Source organism: Physeter macrocephalus, chromosome 4 (assembly GCF_002837175.3).
Source record: "Physeter macrocephalus isolate SW-GA chromosome 4, ASM283717v5, whole genome shotgun sequence".
Taxonomy (NCBI): domain Eukaryota; kingdom Metazoa; phylum Chordata; class Mammalia; order Artiodactyla; family Physeteridae; genus Physeter; species Physeter macrocephalus.
Window position 1 is genome coordinate 139,946,673 of NC_041217.1, and position 14,602 is coordinate 139,961,274.

Genomic DNA, 14,602 nt, shown 5'->3' on the forward strand with positions numbered 1-14,602 from the left:
CACAGTACACAGCAAGGCACTGGTTCAGGGTCATACAATAAAAACAAAAACAAAATCAAAAACTCTATCTGCACTATCCCATGCTTTATCTAACTGGCTAAGGCAGGCCAATCACTGATCATCAGTCAAAAAGCTAGGATGTTTACCTACAAAACAAAAATCAACTGTGAAATTTTAAATCTCATAGAACACTATGGATTGACAGATGATGATGGACTCCTGATGGATTCAAGTACTGAGAATAAAATTTGGCTACATAAATCTATCACCAAGAGCTAGCTTTAAGTCTCATTACTATATTCAGAACTAATGAGCCTCAATTTATAGTCTATGATTAAAGGAGACAAGATTTATGTTATTTTTCCTATTTCAATGTCTTGTTTTGGAACATTCTAGGTACTTCTCATATGATGTCCTATGTATAAATACTTTTAGAAAACTGAATTCTATACAGACCATTTCTTCAACTTAATTGAAAAACCATTTCATATTTTATACATCTTGGCATCCCCCACAGTTTCTTAATAAATACCTATTGTTTCTCACACATGTATATAACTACCAATAAGACTTAAAGTTTTTTAACATACCATATTTTTCCATGTGCTCTTTTCCAGCAAACCCAAACATCTGAGAAGCAACTGGGTGGGCTGACAATCCATACTTGTTGATCAGGACTTCGAGATGTTTATCAATTGGATTGGTCCTATTTGAAAACTAAGAGAGGGGAAAAAACAAAATTTAATAAGTACTTGACATGATAGGTGTCTCTTTTAACTATTACAGTGTTACTAAGACATTTGCTTATTTGAAGTGTAGAGTAAGCCAAAAATGGACAATGTGAATAAAATCAGTCAGAAAATGCTTTGCAGGGAAACATGGGAAGGAAAAATAATCAAGTGACCAAACAGGTATTAATTCTTTCAAGAAACATGTATAAAGAATCTGTATGTGCAAATAACTACTCAAGGTGCTGGGGATAAAGTAGTGAACAAAACAGATAAAGTCCCTGCTCATCTGGCATTTACATTTGAGGGAGGAGGGGACAGAAAGTAATGGGGATGAAAATTCATTAAAATGTAAATAGTAATGCTATAATGAATAAATTCAAGTAAAGGGATAAAGATTGAAAGTGGGAAGTGCTACTTTATAGAAAATAGTCAAGGGAGGTCACATTGATAAAATGACATTTGAGCAGGGATGTGAAGGAGTAGGAGCAAGTCATTTGGACACATTTGGGAGAGGAGCATTCAAGGCAGAAGGAACAGCAAGAATAAAGACCCTAAGACAGGAGCAGGCTTGGGTATTTGAGAAAAAGAGTGAATTAGGGTTAGGATAAAGTGATACTCAGAGTGCAATCACCTCTGTTTCCATGGTTCTAGAATAGAAAAACCCAGTTCCTACTGCAAACATTCTACAAAGGGAAAGGTAACTGTTTCTTACCAGTTTACCTACTAGACTATGAACACCCTGAGGGCAGGAACTCTGCTTCACATACTTCTGTATGTGTATCCAATGCCTAGCATATGGCCTGTTACATAGTAAACATTCCATAAATAATTGTTGAATGAAATAAATCAAGATTTTTTTGGTGCACAAAGGGGTTCTAAAGGGAATGCTATGAAAAAATTAAGATTAAGAAAAAATAGGCTTATAAGAGGAAAATTATGTAGTTAGATATGATAAGCAACTTGACAATCCAAAGGAGTAAGACAAAACGAGCTGATAAATGGGATCTGTGGAATCTGTGAACACAGAAATCTTAAAAATAAGTATATATAATTATGTGTTTGGATTTCCATAGATGTAAATTATTTTCTGTCAAAATAAATCTAAAAAAAAAACATTTAAAAAATACAGAAAATGGGGCTTCCCTGGTGGTGCAGTGGTTGAGAGTCCGCCTGCCGATGCAGGGGACACGGGTTCATGCCCCGGTCCGGGAAGATCCCACATGCCACAGAGCGGCTGGGCCGGTGAGCCATGGCCACTGAGCCTGCGCATCCGGAGACTGTGCTCCACAACGGGAGAGACCACAAAAGTGAGAGGCCCGCGTACCGCCAAAAAAAAAAAATACAGAAAATGTTCATACCTAAGTTAAAAAGGAATGTGAATGAAAGCAATGATATACAACTTCTGCTTCTAGTCATGATGCACTATAGAAACCAGAGTTACCCTTCTGTCTTAAGCAACTAAAAACCTGGACAAAATATACAAAGCAACTGTTTTCAGACAATGGACAACATAAAGCTTAGTATAGCGATCTCTGAAAGAACTCACAGAGAAGAGTAATGGAGAGGAGAGAGAGAGAGAGAGAGAGCGAGAGCCTAAGATCTGAAGAGAGTTACTCTTGAGTTTTCAATGAGTCTAATCAACACATGAACATGAGGAAACTACTGAGACCAGGGAAAGAATCACTGGAAAGGAGCAGGCAGAATAATTCCCAATGTTCCCACAGGGCCAGGAATAGTTCTTATTCCCAAAACCACAATGGAAAAAATCTCCTAACATATGGGGCATCAATGGAATCCTGAGTTTACTGCTTGAGTAGCAGGGTCAGTTTAGTCTTAGAATAATAAAGGCTGTTCTGATTCTACCTAACGAAGCTTAAAAGCAAATCTCAAAAGTATCAAACCACTTCTAAAAAACACTTACCCCAGAACAAACCCCTAAGTAGTTAACAGAACATAAAAATTCAACACCCAACAAAGTAAAATTTAAAATGTCTAGCATTCAATCACAAGTTGTAAGGCATGCAATGAAACAGAAAAGTACAACTTGTAAAGAGTAGATTAATCAATCAATAGAAATGATATAGCTGATAGAATTAGATGGGAAAATTAAAACAGTTACTATTATACTCCATCTGTTCAAGAAGGTAGAAGAAAGCATGAACATGACAAAGAAAAATAGAGAAGATATTTAAAAAATGACCACCTGAAACTTTTAGAGATAAAATATACATTGTCTGAAATGAAAAGTAAATTCAGTGGAATTAACAGCAGATTAGACAATGCAGCATAGATTGGTAAACTTGGAGAAGTAGCAAATTAAAATATGAGGAGGAAAAAAGCTAGAAAAAAAATGAAGAAAATCAGTGAATTATGGAACAACAATCAAGAAGTTTAGTAGATATGTAATTGGAGTCCCAGAAACAGAGAAAATGGAGAGAGACAAAAGTCAGAAAAAAATATTTTAAGGCATAATGGATGAAAACTTTTCAAATCTGATGAAAACTATAACTCATATATCCAAGAACCTCAACAAACCCCAAGCACAAGAAACACGATAAAACTACACCAAGGTACGTCATAATAAAATTGTTCAAAACCAATGATAAAGAAAAATCTTAAAAGTAACCAAAGAAAAATACACATTAAGTATAGAGGAACCAAAAAAATAAGAATGACAGCAGACTTTAAATAGAAAACAATGAAAGCCAAAAAAAAAAAAGTGAAGCTAAACTAGAATTCTGTACTCAGCAAATACATCTTTCAAAAAATAAGGTAAAAAAATGAAAAAAAATAAGGTAAATAAAGAATTATTAGAACATACAAAACTGAGAAAATTCATCACCAGCAGACCAGCACTATGTGAAACGTTAAAGGAGAATCTTCAGGCAGAAGGAATATAATCCTAGAAGAAAATTGGAATCAATAATAAAGGAATAAAGATCACTGAAAATTATAAACATGTGGAGAAATATAAGGGTTTTTTCTACTTTAAGAATTCTTTTAAAAATAATTGACTATTTAAAGCAAAATCAATAGCTGATATAGGGCTTATAACATGTATAGAAGTAAAATGTGCTTCTAGGAAGAGGTAAACAAAAAAATACTTTGTAAGGTTCATGTAATACTATAGTGAACAGTCGTAACATTACTTAAAGGTGGTTTGTGAATAAGTTAAAGATGAATGTAAACCCTAAAGCAACCACTAAAAGCAAAACAACTGAGGCATAGTTAATATGCTCATAAAACAGACAAAATAAAATTATAAAAAATTCTCAATGAACAGAAAAGAAGACAAAGAGGAAAAAAGGAATAAAGATATTGAACAAAAAGAAAACGAGTAGAAAGATGGTAGATTTAAATCAGTGGTGTCCTAGTAAATGTTTAATAGTCTCATGGGGGGTGAGGGAGGTCTTATTGACAGCATTTGTCTATTTTTGTGTTGTAAATACTCCCACCATGGCCAATTTGAATCTACTAGCATGATGTCACTGAAAGCAAAGATGAGAAGAGATATGCATAATCAGATCTTTCAAGCTGGTACAAGCCGATAGGCATCAGTTTCAGCTAACCACTAATTTAAACCCAGCTATATCAATAACCACATTAAGTGGAAAGGATATAAAAAGCCCAATTAAAAGGCAAAGATTATTATATTGTTAAAAAGCAAGACCCAACTAAATGCTGCCTAAAAAACATAATTCAAACATAAAGACAGAAATAGGTAAAAGGACGGAAAAAGATAAACAATTCTAATTCTACTCAAAAGAAAGCTGAAATGGCTATGTTAATATCAGACAAAATAGATATAACATCAAAGAACACTACAAGAGATAAATTCTTATAAGTAGCCTAAAATCCTTCAAAAGGCAGGGTCTGACAAAGGGAGTACCTGGCTAGGATCCATAAAAACTTTCACAAATGTGTTTTCAGTTTCATGATAGAATACACCTCACATCACCTCACAATGATGAAGGGGTCAATTTATCAAGGACATAACAATCTTAAGTGTTAATACACCTAATATGAGAGTCTCAAACTACACGAAGCAAAAACTGATAAAATTGAAAAAAAAAATAGACAAATCCACAGATTTAGCAGCAGATCTCAATACCTCCCTCTCAATAACTGACAGAACAAGTAGACAGAAAAACCAGTAAGGATATAGAAGGCAACCAATATTATCAACCAACTTGACCTAGAATTTATAGAACACCCCACCCAACAACAGTAGAGTACACATTCTTCTCAAGTGCACAAGAATATTTACCAAAACACACCACATCTTGAGCCAAAAAATAAGTCTCAATAAATGAAAAAGCATTCACATCATACAAAGTATATTCTCTGACCACAGATAATTAAAATAGAAACAAATAACAGTAACAAAAAGGTATCTGTAAAATGCCCAAATGTTAGGAAGCTAAGCAACACACTTCTAATGTATGGATGAGAGAAGAAATCACAGTGGAAATTGCTAAATAATTTGACCTAAATGAGAATGAAATCGTGACATAAAATAAATTGTGGTATGCTGCTTAAGCAGTGTTTTAAAAGAAATCTATAACATTAAATGCCCATGTCTGAAAAGATTTAAAATCAATGACCTAAGCTTCCAGCTTAATAAACTACAAAACAGAGTAAATTAAACCCAATGTAAGAATTGAAATATTAAGGATAACAGCAGATATAAACAGAAAATGAGCAGAATGAAGTAGAATGGATAGAAATTAGTAGAATGAAATAGAAAAGAGAAAATAATAGAGAAAATCAATGAAAACAAGGGCTGGTCCTAGTAGAATGAAATAGAAAAGAGAAAAAAAAATCAATGAAAACAAGGGCTGGTACTCTGACAAGATCAGTAAGACTGGTAAACACCTATTGTTATACTGATCATGGGAAAAATAGAGAAGACAAAGGTTACCAACATCAGAAGAAAAGAAAGGACATATCTAAAGATCCTACCTTAAGGGGATACTATGGGAATAATATGAACAAGTTTTTGTCAATAAATTCAACAATTTAGATGAAATGGACAAATTCCTTAAAGGGCACAAACTATCAAAGCCCACTCAAAAAAAAAAAAAGATAGATAACCTGAACAGTAATATACTTACTAAAGAAACGAAACTTTAAAACCTTTCCATAAAGAAAACTACAGACCTAGATGTGCACTGGTGAATGCTACCACATTTAAGGAAAAAAATACCAATTATATAAACAAACTCTTCCTAAATTAAAAAAAAAAACAGAAGAGAAGGGAACAATTCTCAACCATTCTATGAGGCCAGCATTATCCTGATATCAAAAGTAAATAAACATTAAAACAAAAAAGAAAACAAATCAACACCATCACAAACATATACACAAAAATCCTTAGCATAATTTTAACAAATTAAATCCAACAACATATAAAAGATAAGACATCACAACCAAGCATTTACCCCAGGAATACAGGATGGGTTAATATTCAAATATCAATCAATATAATTCACCATATTAACCAACTAAATTAAGAATAACAAACAAAATACGGATCTCTCATAGGTACAGGAAAAGCAAGTGAGAAAATTCAACATATACTCAGGACAGAAACTCTCAGCAAACTAAGAATAGAAGGTAACTTTCTCAACCTGATAAAGAACATCTGTGGAAAACTTACAGCTAACATACTTAATAGTGAAATCTGAATGTTTTCCCCTATGATCAAAAACAAGGAAAAGATAAATGATCTCACAACCTCTATTTCAATTTGTTGTGACGACCCTAGCCAGTGCAATCATAAGACAAGAAAAATAAATAAAGGCATACAGATTGAAAAGGAAGAAATAAAACTGTCTTGTACATAGATGATATGATTGTTTATGCAGACAATCCTACAGAATCTTAAAAAAGCCACTAGACTAGGAAGAGAGATTAGCTAGAACACAAAACACAATGTACAGTTGGCAACTGGTATTAAAATAAGTGCTATTTTTAGTAACATAAAAAACTTGAAATACCTGGGGAAATTTTTAATAAAATATGTAAAAGACTTACACACTGAAAACTAAAAAACATTACTGAAAGAAATCAAAGACCTAAGTAAAGAGAGATAAACCTTTTTCATGGACTGGAACATTTAATATTGTTTAAAATGTGGAGATCCCTACGTATTAACCTATAAATCTACTACAGGGAGCATTTTTAAAGAAATTGACAAGCCAATTGTTAAAATGTATATGGAAATGCAAAGGATTAGAACAGCCAAATCAATTTTGTAAAAGAAAAACAAAGTTGGAGAATATGCATTCCAATTTGATTTCAAGGCTTATTATAAAGTTACAGTATTCAAGAAAGTAAAGTATTGGCATAAAGACTGATCAAGGAAGAGTCCAAAAAATGATCCACATTACATGGTCAACTGATTATCAGCAAAGATGTCAAGGCAGTTCAATGGGGAAAAGATAACCTTTTCAACAAATGGGGCTGTATGAAATATGGGATACACATTTTTTCTTAATTTTAAACTTTGATCTTTACTTCCTACCACTTACAAAAATTAACTTAAATTTTTCTTAAATAGGATACCAAAAGCACAATAGTAGAAAACAGACAAACTAGACTTCAACAAAATTTTAAACTTTTGCTCTTCAAAAGACACCATTTGTAAAAGGAAAGGGCAAGTCCAGAGAGCTGGAGAAAATATTTGTAAAACATATTGAACAAGAGCTTGTATCTATCTGGAATATATAAAGTACTCTTACAACACAATAATAAGAAAAGAACAAACTAATAATTGGGCAAAATATTTGAACAGTCATTGAATTCATCAAAGAAGATATACCAATGACAAATAAAAACATGAAATGATGCTCAACACCATTAAATATTAGGAAAATACAAATTAAATCCACAATAAGATACCACTGTACACCCACTGTGTGAAGAAAATTAAAAAGAATGATGATCACAAGAAAGCTATACACCAATATCTCTTAAGAATGTAGATGAAAATATCTTCAATGAAATGCTAGCAAACTGAATCAACAACACATTAAAAAAACCCATGACAAAGTGGGATTTATCCCAGGAATGCAAGGTTGGTTTAATGTCTAAAAATCAATTAATGTTAATACACCATATCAAGAGAATAATGGGCAAACACCACAATCGTCTCAATAGACACAGAAAAAGCATTTGACAAAATCCTAAACAGATTCCTAATTTAAAAAACACTTTTAAAAATCATGGAGGAACTTCCCTGGTGGCACAGTGGTTAAGAATCCGCCTGCCAATGCAGGGGACATGGGTTCGATCCCTGGTCCAGGAAGATCCCACAAGCTGTGGAGCAACCAAGCCCATGCACCACAACTACTGAGCCTGTACTCTAGAGCCTGCATGCCACAACTACTGAGCCCATGTGCCTCAACTACTGAAGCCTGCGTGCCCTAGAGCCTGTGCTCTGCAACAAGAGAAGCCACCGTAATGAGAAGCCCACACACCGCAACGAAGAGTAGCCCCCGCTCGCCATAACTAGAGAAAGCCTGCATGCAGCAACAAAGACCCAATGCAGCCAAAAATTAATTAATTAACTAATTTTTTTTAAAAATTTTTAAAGTGTGGAAAAGAAGGGAACTTCCTCAACCTGATAAAAGGCATCTACCACAGATAACATGCTTAATGGTGAAAGACTGAATGCTTCCCTGATAAAAGCAGAAACAAGATGAAATGTCTGCTCTCACCATTTCTATTCAACATTGTACTAGAAGTTCTAGCTAGGGGAATTAGGCAAGAAAATAAATAAAAGGCAACCAGATTGAAAAAAAAAAAGAAGAAAAACTATCTCTATTTGTAGATGACATTATCTTGCAAATAGAAAATCCTAAGGAATCCACTAAAATCTATTAGAATAAACAAGTTCATCGAGATTACAGGATATAAGATCAATATATAAAAATTAAATATATTTCCATACACTTGCCAAGAACAACTCAAAATGAAATTAAGAAAATAGGGACTTCCCTGGTGGTCCAGTGGCTAGGACTACATGCTCCCAATGCAGGGGGCCCGGGTTCAACCTCTGGTCTGGGAACTAGATCCCACATGCCGCAACTAAGAGTTTGCATGCCACAACTAAAGATACCGCATGCCACAACTAAAGATCCTGCATGCCACAACCAAAGATTCCACATGCCACAATTAAAAGATCCCACATGCTGCAACTAAAAGATCCCACATGCCGCAATGAAGATTCCGCACGTGACAACGAAGATCCCACATGCCATAACTAAGACCCAGCACAGCCAAATAAATAAATATTAAAAAGAAAGAAAATAATTCCATTTACAAAAGCATCACTAAAAATAAAACACTTAGGAATAAATTTAACAAAAAAAGTGTAAAACTTACACTCAGAAAACTATAAACATTGTTGAAAGAAATGAAAGATCTATTTTAAATAAATGCAAAAACATTCCATGCTCATGAATGGAAGATTTCAGATGGTTAAAATGGTAGTACTCCTCAAAATGATATACAGTCAACACAACCCCTATCAGAATCTCAACTGGTTTCTTTGCAAATATTGATAAGCCAATCCCAAAGTTCATGTGGAAATTCAATGGACAGAGAACAGCCAAAACAATCTGGAAAAAGAAGAATTTAGAAGACTCTTACTTCCTGATTTCAAAACTTACTAAAAAACAACAGTAACCAGGGAATTCCCTGGTGGTCCAGGGGTTAGGACTCCGTGCTTCCACTGCAGGGGGCATGGGTTTGATCCCTGGTTGGGGAACTAAAATCTCGCCTGCCACACAGTGGATCCAAAAAAAAAAAACCAGTAACCGAAACATTGTAGTATTAACTAGCATAAGACTATATAGATCAGTGGAATAGAATTGAGAGTACAGAAATAAACTCTCACAATTAAAATCAATTTTTTAATATTATTTTTATTAAGTCTTTACCCTTGACAGTGTGGTTTGGTTTTCTTCTAAATATTTATTTATTTATTTACTTTATTTGGCTGCGCTGGGTCTTAGTTGCAGTATGCAGGCTCTTAGTTGCGGCATGCGAACTCTCAGTTGCAGCATGCATGTGGGATGTAGTTCCCTGACCAGGGATCAAACCCAGGCCCCCTGCATTGGGAGCACAGAGTCTTAACCTATGGACCACCAGGGAAGTCCCAAAATCAAGTTATTTTTGACAAAGGTACCAAGACAAGTAAATGGGTGTTAAGGATAGTCTTTTCAGTAAATGGTGCTGGGACAACTGGACATCCACATGCAAAAGAATGAAGTTGGACCCTTACCTCACACTATATTAAAAAAAAAAAAACTCAAAATGGAACAAAGACCTAACTGTAACAGCTAAAACTACAGAATTCTTACAAGAAAACATAAAAGTAAATTTTCATGACCTTGAATTTGGCAATGTTTCTTAGATATGACACCAAAAGCATAAGCAACAACAATAAAAAATAGATCAATTGAACTTCATCAAAATTTAAACTTTTATGCCTCAAAGCAGGGGTCCCCAGCGCTTGGGCTGTGGACCAGTATCAGTCCTCTGCCTGTTAGGAACCAGGCCACAGAGCAGGAGGTGAGCAGTGGGCAAGCAAGCGAAGCTTCATCTGACGCTCCCCATCGCCCACATTACCGCCTGAACCATTGCTTGTATTACTGCCTGAACCATCACCCCACCCCAAGCCCATCCGTGGAAAAATTGTCCTCCACGAAACAGGTCCCTGGTGCCAAAAAGGTTGGGGACCGCTGCCTTAAAGGATACCATTAAAAAAGTGAAAAGAGAAGCCACTGAATGGGAGAAAATATTTGCAAATCATCTATCTGATAAAGGACTTGTATCTAGAATACATCTTACAACTCCGTAATACAGAGACAACCTAATTTTAAAATGGGCAAAGGATCTGAGTAGACATTTCTCCAAAGATACACAAATGGCCTTTAATACATGAAAAGATATTCAACATCATTAGCCATCATGGCAATGCAACTCAAAACCACAAGGAGATACTGCTTCACACCTCCTAAGATAGCTATAATAAAAAAGACAGACAATAACAAATTTTGGCAGATGTGGCAAAATTGGAACCTTCATTGCTATGGACTGAATTTTGTCCATCCCAACAGTTATGTTGAATCCTTAACCCTCAATGTTACTGTATTTGGGGGGAAAAGGGCTTTTCAGAGCTAAAGATTAAATGAGGTCATAAGGGTGGGGTCCTCCTCCTTAGGACTGAAGAAAAGGAAAAGGTAATTCGTTCCCTCTCCCTCTCTCTCTGTCTCTCTCGCTCTCTCACCCCTAATAAGTGTTAATGAAACTGGGATTTGGGAAAACTTTTTTTCCCCTTTGGATTTTACTGTATTGTTTGAATTTCTTTATAAATAGCATGAATTCCTTTCTGAAAATAATAAAGTCATTAGTCTTTAAAAGAAAAAGTTCATATCTTTTACTAAATAATATCAGTTTGGGATCTGTCGCAAGAAAAGAATCAAGTGCAGAAAAATATTGCTGAAATTAGGTTCATCACAGCATACTTTACAATAATAATAAATAAAAATCTAAATGTCCAATAACAGAAGCAATCCTAAGTAAATTATAATACAGCCATGTGATAAATTGTAATGCAGACATTAAAAATTTTTTGCTTATAAATAATTTTTAACATGACATACTCAAAAAATAACGTTAAGTGAAAATGAAGTAAATCGAATTATAGATACAGCACAATCTCGACTTTTTTTAGCTAAATTAGCAAATCACTAATGATGATTGTCATTACAGGTGATTATTTCTTCTTTATTTTTTCTGTATTCTTCCATTTTTTATGACTTTTACAACAAGGAAAATAAAATTTTTATTTTTTTTAATTTTTATATTTATTTGGCTGTGCCAGGTCTTAGTTACAGCACACAGGATCTTCGTTGGGGCATGCAGGATCTAGTTCCCTGACCAGGGATGGAACCCAGGTGCCCTGCATTGGGAGTGTGGAGTCTTAACCACTGGACCACCAGGGAAGTTCCAGGAAAATAAAAATTTTTAAATAAGCAGCTCCTGTTAAGAGTGGGCCATGAAAATGTAAGAAGTAACTATGCAAATCCTTCCAAACATATATACAAACACTCATAAAAGTTTGGCATCTGTCATTCTAAGTATCTGGGGATGAAATATCTCTTTTGCTCCTTGCCCCATGTCTTAATCAGTTTGGGCTTCTATAATAGAATACATAGACCAGGTGGATTAACCAACATAGGCTCACAATTCTGAGAGCTGGGAAATCCAAGATCAAGGTGTCAGCACATCTGGCATCTGGTGAAAGCCCACTTCCTGGTTTGCAGATGGCTGTCTTCTCAATGTATCCTCACATGGCAGAGAGCAGAGTGGAAACAAACTCTCTCATATCTTTATAAGGGCACTAATCCCATCATGAAGATTCCTCCACCCTCACAACCTAATTACTTCCCAAAGGCCCCACACCTCCAAATACCATCACCTTGGGAATTAGAGTTTTAACATCTGAATTTTGAGGGGATAAAAACATTTAGTTCACCCTAGGAAGTTAAAAGCAGAGCAACAGTTCTTGTTCTCAGCCTAAAGAGATAATGAAGAGATGTCTTGGCAAAAAATAAAGAACAAGAACACACTGTTCCTGTACTTCTTTGGTAAATTTAACTCCTAATTTTCTCATATGTTTGTCTGTGCTATGAACAGCCAATCCCAGGCTTTCCCTGATGCCTAAAGTTCAACCAAGAGCTGACTTCAGCACTCCCTCCTTGCCTGCTGCTGACCTGAGGATCAAAATCACATCAAATCACATGCTTAGATGGACCGATAAATAAGTGGTCAGAGGCCAAACTGAGTGGCAACATTCCAACTCTGAAGAAATTATAAAACTAACCAAAATAAATTAACTGGTAGGAAGTGCCAGCAACGGGAACCATAGATCCATTTCATCTCATAAGAGCAGCAGCCTCTTAAGTCCCTTTCTTGGCTACACTCGGGTCAATAAAGAAAAAAATAATGTGTAAGCCATATATGTAATTATAAATTTTCAAGCAGCCACATTAAAAAAAAACAGAATTTATTTGAATATATTAATTTAACCCAATATACCCAAAATATTATAATTTCAAAGAAATATTTTTTAATATATATATTTTTTTAAAGTAAGAGTGGTTTTGTTTATTTATTTTTGGCTGTGTTGGGTATTCGTTGCTGCACATGGCCTTTCTCTAGTTGCGGCGAGTGGGGGCTACTCTACGTTGCAGTGTACAGGCTTCTCATTACGGTGGCTTCTCTTGTTGAAGAGCACGGGCTCTAGGCACACGGGCTTCAGTACTTGTGGCACACAGGCTCAGTACTTGTGGCACACAGGCCTAGTTGCTCCATGGCATGTGGGATCTTCCCGGATCAGGGATCGAACCCATGTCCCCTGCATTGGCAGGTGGATTCTCAACCACTGTGCCACCAGGGAAGTCCCAAAATAATTTTTTTTAATATTTTAGTTTATTTAAACAATATCAATTATGTGTATTGTGCTGGCACAAATATGCAGAAATATTTTTAAATTGTTGAGACAGTTTACATTCTTTTTTCATATGAAATCTTTAAAATTCATGTATGTTTTATGGTTCCAACACATCTCAACTTGGATGCTAAATTTTTATCAGAAATATTTGATCCAGGTAGGTAGCCACGTATATTTGTTTGTTGTGAATAGTATTCCTAGTGGAACAAGTATCCTTTTTAGTTCAAGGTAATAATTCTCTCTTGTATAAGAAATTATTACTTTTGTTTGCAGCATACCCATAAAAAGGGAAGTTAGGACACATGATCTGAAGGGAAAGACATAGGACAAAGATAGAAACCAAAACAGCAATGCAGGAGTGGGAAGTTAAGCCCTCTGCTATAGAGAGCCACCTAGGGGCCATAAACAGAAACAGCAAGTTATTTTTGTTACAATCAAATAGATTGTTCAATCACCTGATTTTTAAATTTAGGATTCTAAATACAAAATCTTAATAAATTCAGTTACAAATTGCTATAATTAATAAATGAATAAGGGAAGAAAAGAAGAAAAAGAGTAAGAAAAAAAGAAGTGCAGATATGGAAGTAGGGGGGTAGTGAAATGCCAACAAAACGATTTCATGCCAGATAGAAATAAAAAGGAGGAAAAGACAAAGTATAAAAGAGAAATGGAGAAGAAACTCACAGTGAAAGAGAAGGGAAAAAATGATAGGTTCTCCAGGTATAGCAAAAAGTTTATTTGGATTAAAAGACCTGGTCTCAGTTGAATCATTAACTACTAACTGGGTCCAATGTCACTGGGTAATTACTTCACTCTGGGCTTCACAGATTCACTTTACCTGTAAAATGTCTTCAGGACCATCTCTAGCTAAAACATTGTCTAAGTTGCTTGCCTGCCCCAGGAATCTATCCTATAGAAATAATAGCTTGAGGAGGGTGGGAGGGGGATAAAAAAAAAAGAAAGAATGGCTGGAGAAAGTAAAGATATATGTACAAGAATGTTGACTGGAGCACTATAATAGCAAAAAAAGAACATGTAAAACTAAAATTAAACAACCTAATCAGAAGAGCAGAAGGGAATGACTGAAAACCCTATAGCCATGTAATGGGATACTAGGCAGCTGTTAAAAATAAGGAAGTATATCAATATGTTCTAGCCAGGAAAGCTGTCCATTTGCCAGGTGAAAAAGCAACATGTATAAAATCATTAATCTTCTCCATGAACATATCAGTGTTTTTTGGTTTTTTTTTTTTTGTGGTAGGCGGGCCTCTCACTGTTGTGGCCTCTCCCATTGCGGAGCACAGGCTCCGGACGCACAGGCTCAGCGGCCATGGCTCACGGGCCC

General features: G+C 35.2%; 1 protein-coding gene across 1 annotated transcript in view; it reads right to left on the reverse strand.

The window, feature by feature from the left end:
* Positions 1-14,602, reverse strand: part of SCP2 (sterol carrier protein 2) — a 174,122-nt gene that overhangs the window by 136,532 nt on the left and 22,988 nt on the right. The window contains exon 6 of the mRNA XM_024119754.3: positions 591-717. Coding sequence (XP_023975522.1) covers positions 591-717 — 127 coding nt within the window. The remainder of the gene's footprint in view (positions 1-590; positions 718-14,602) is intronic.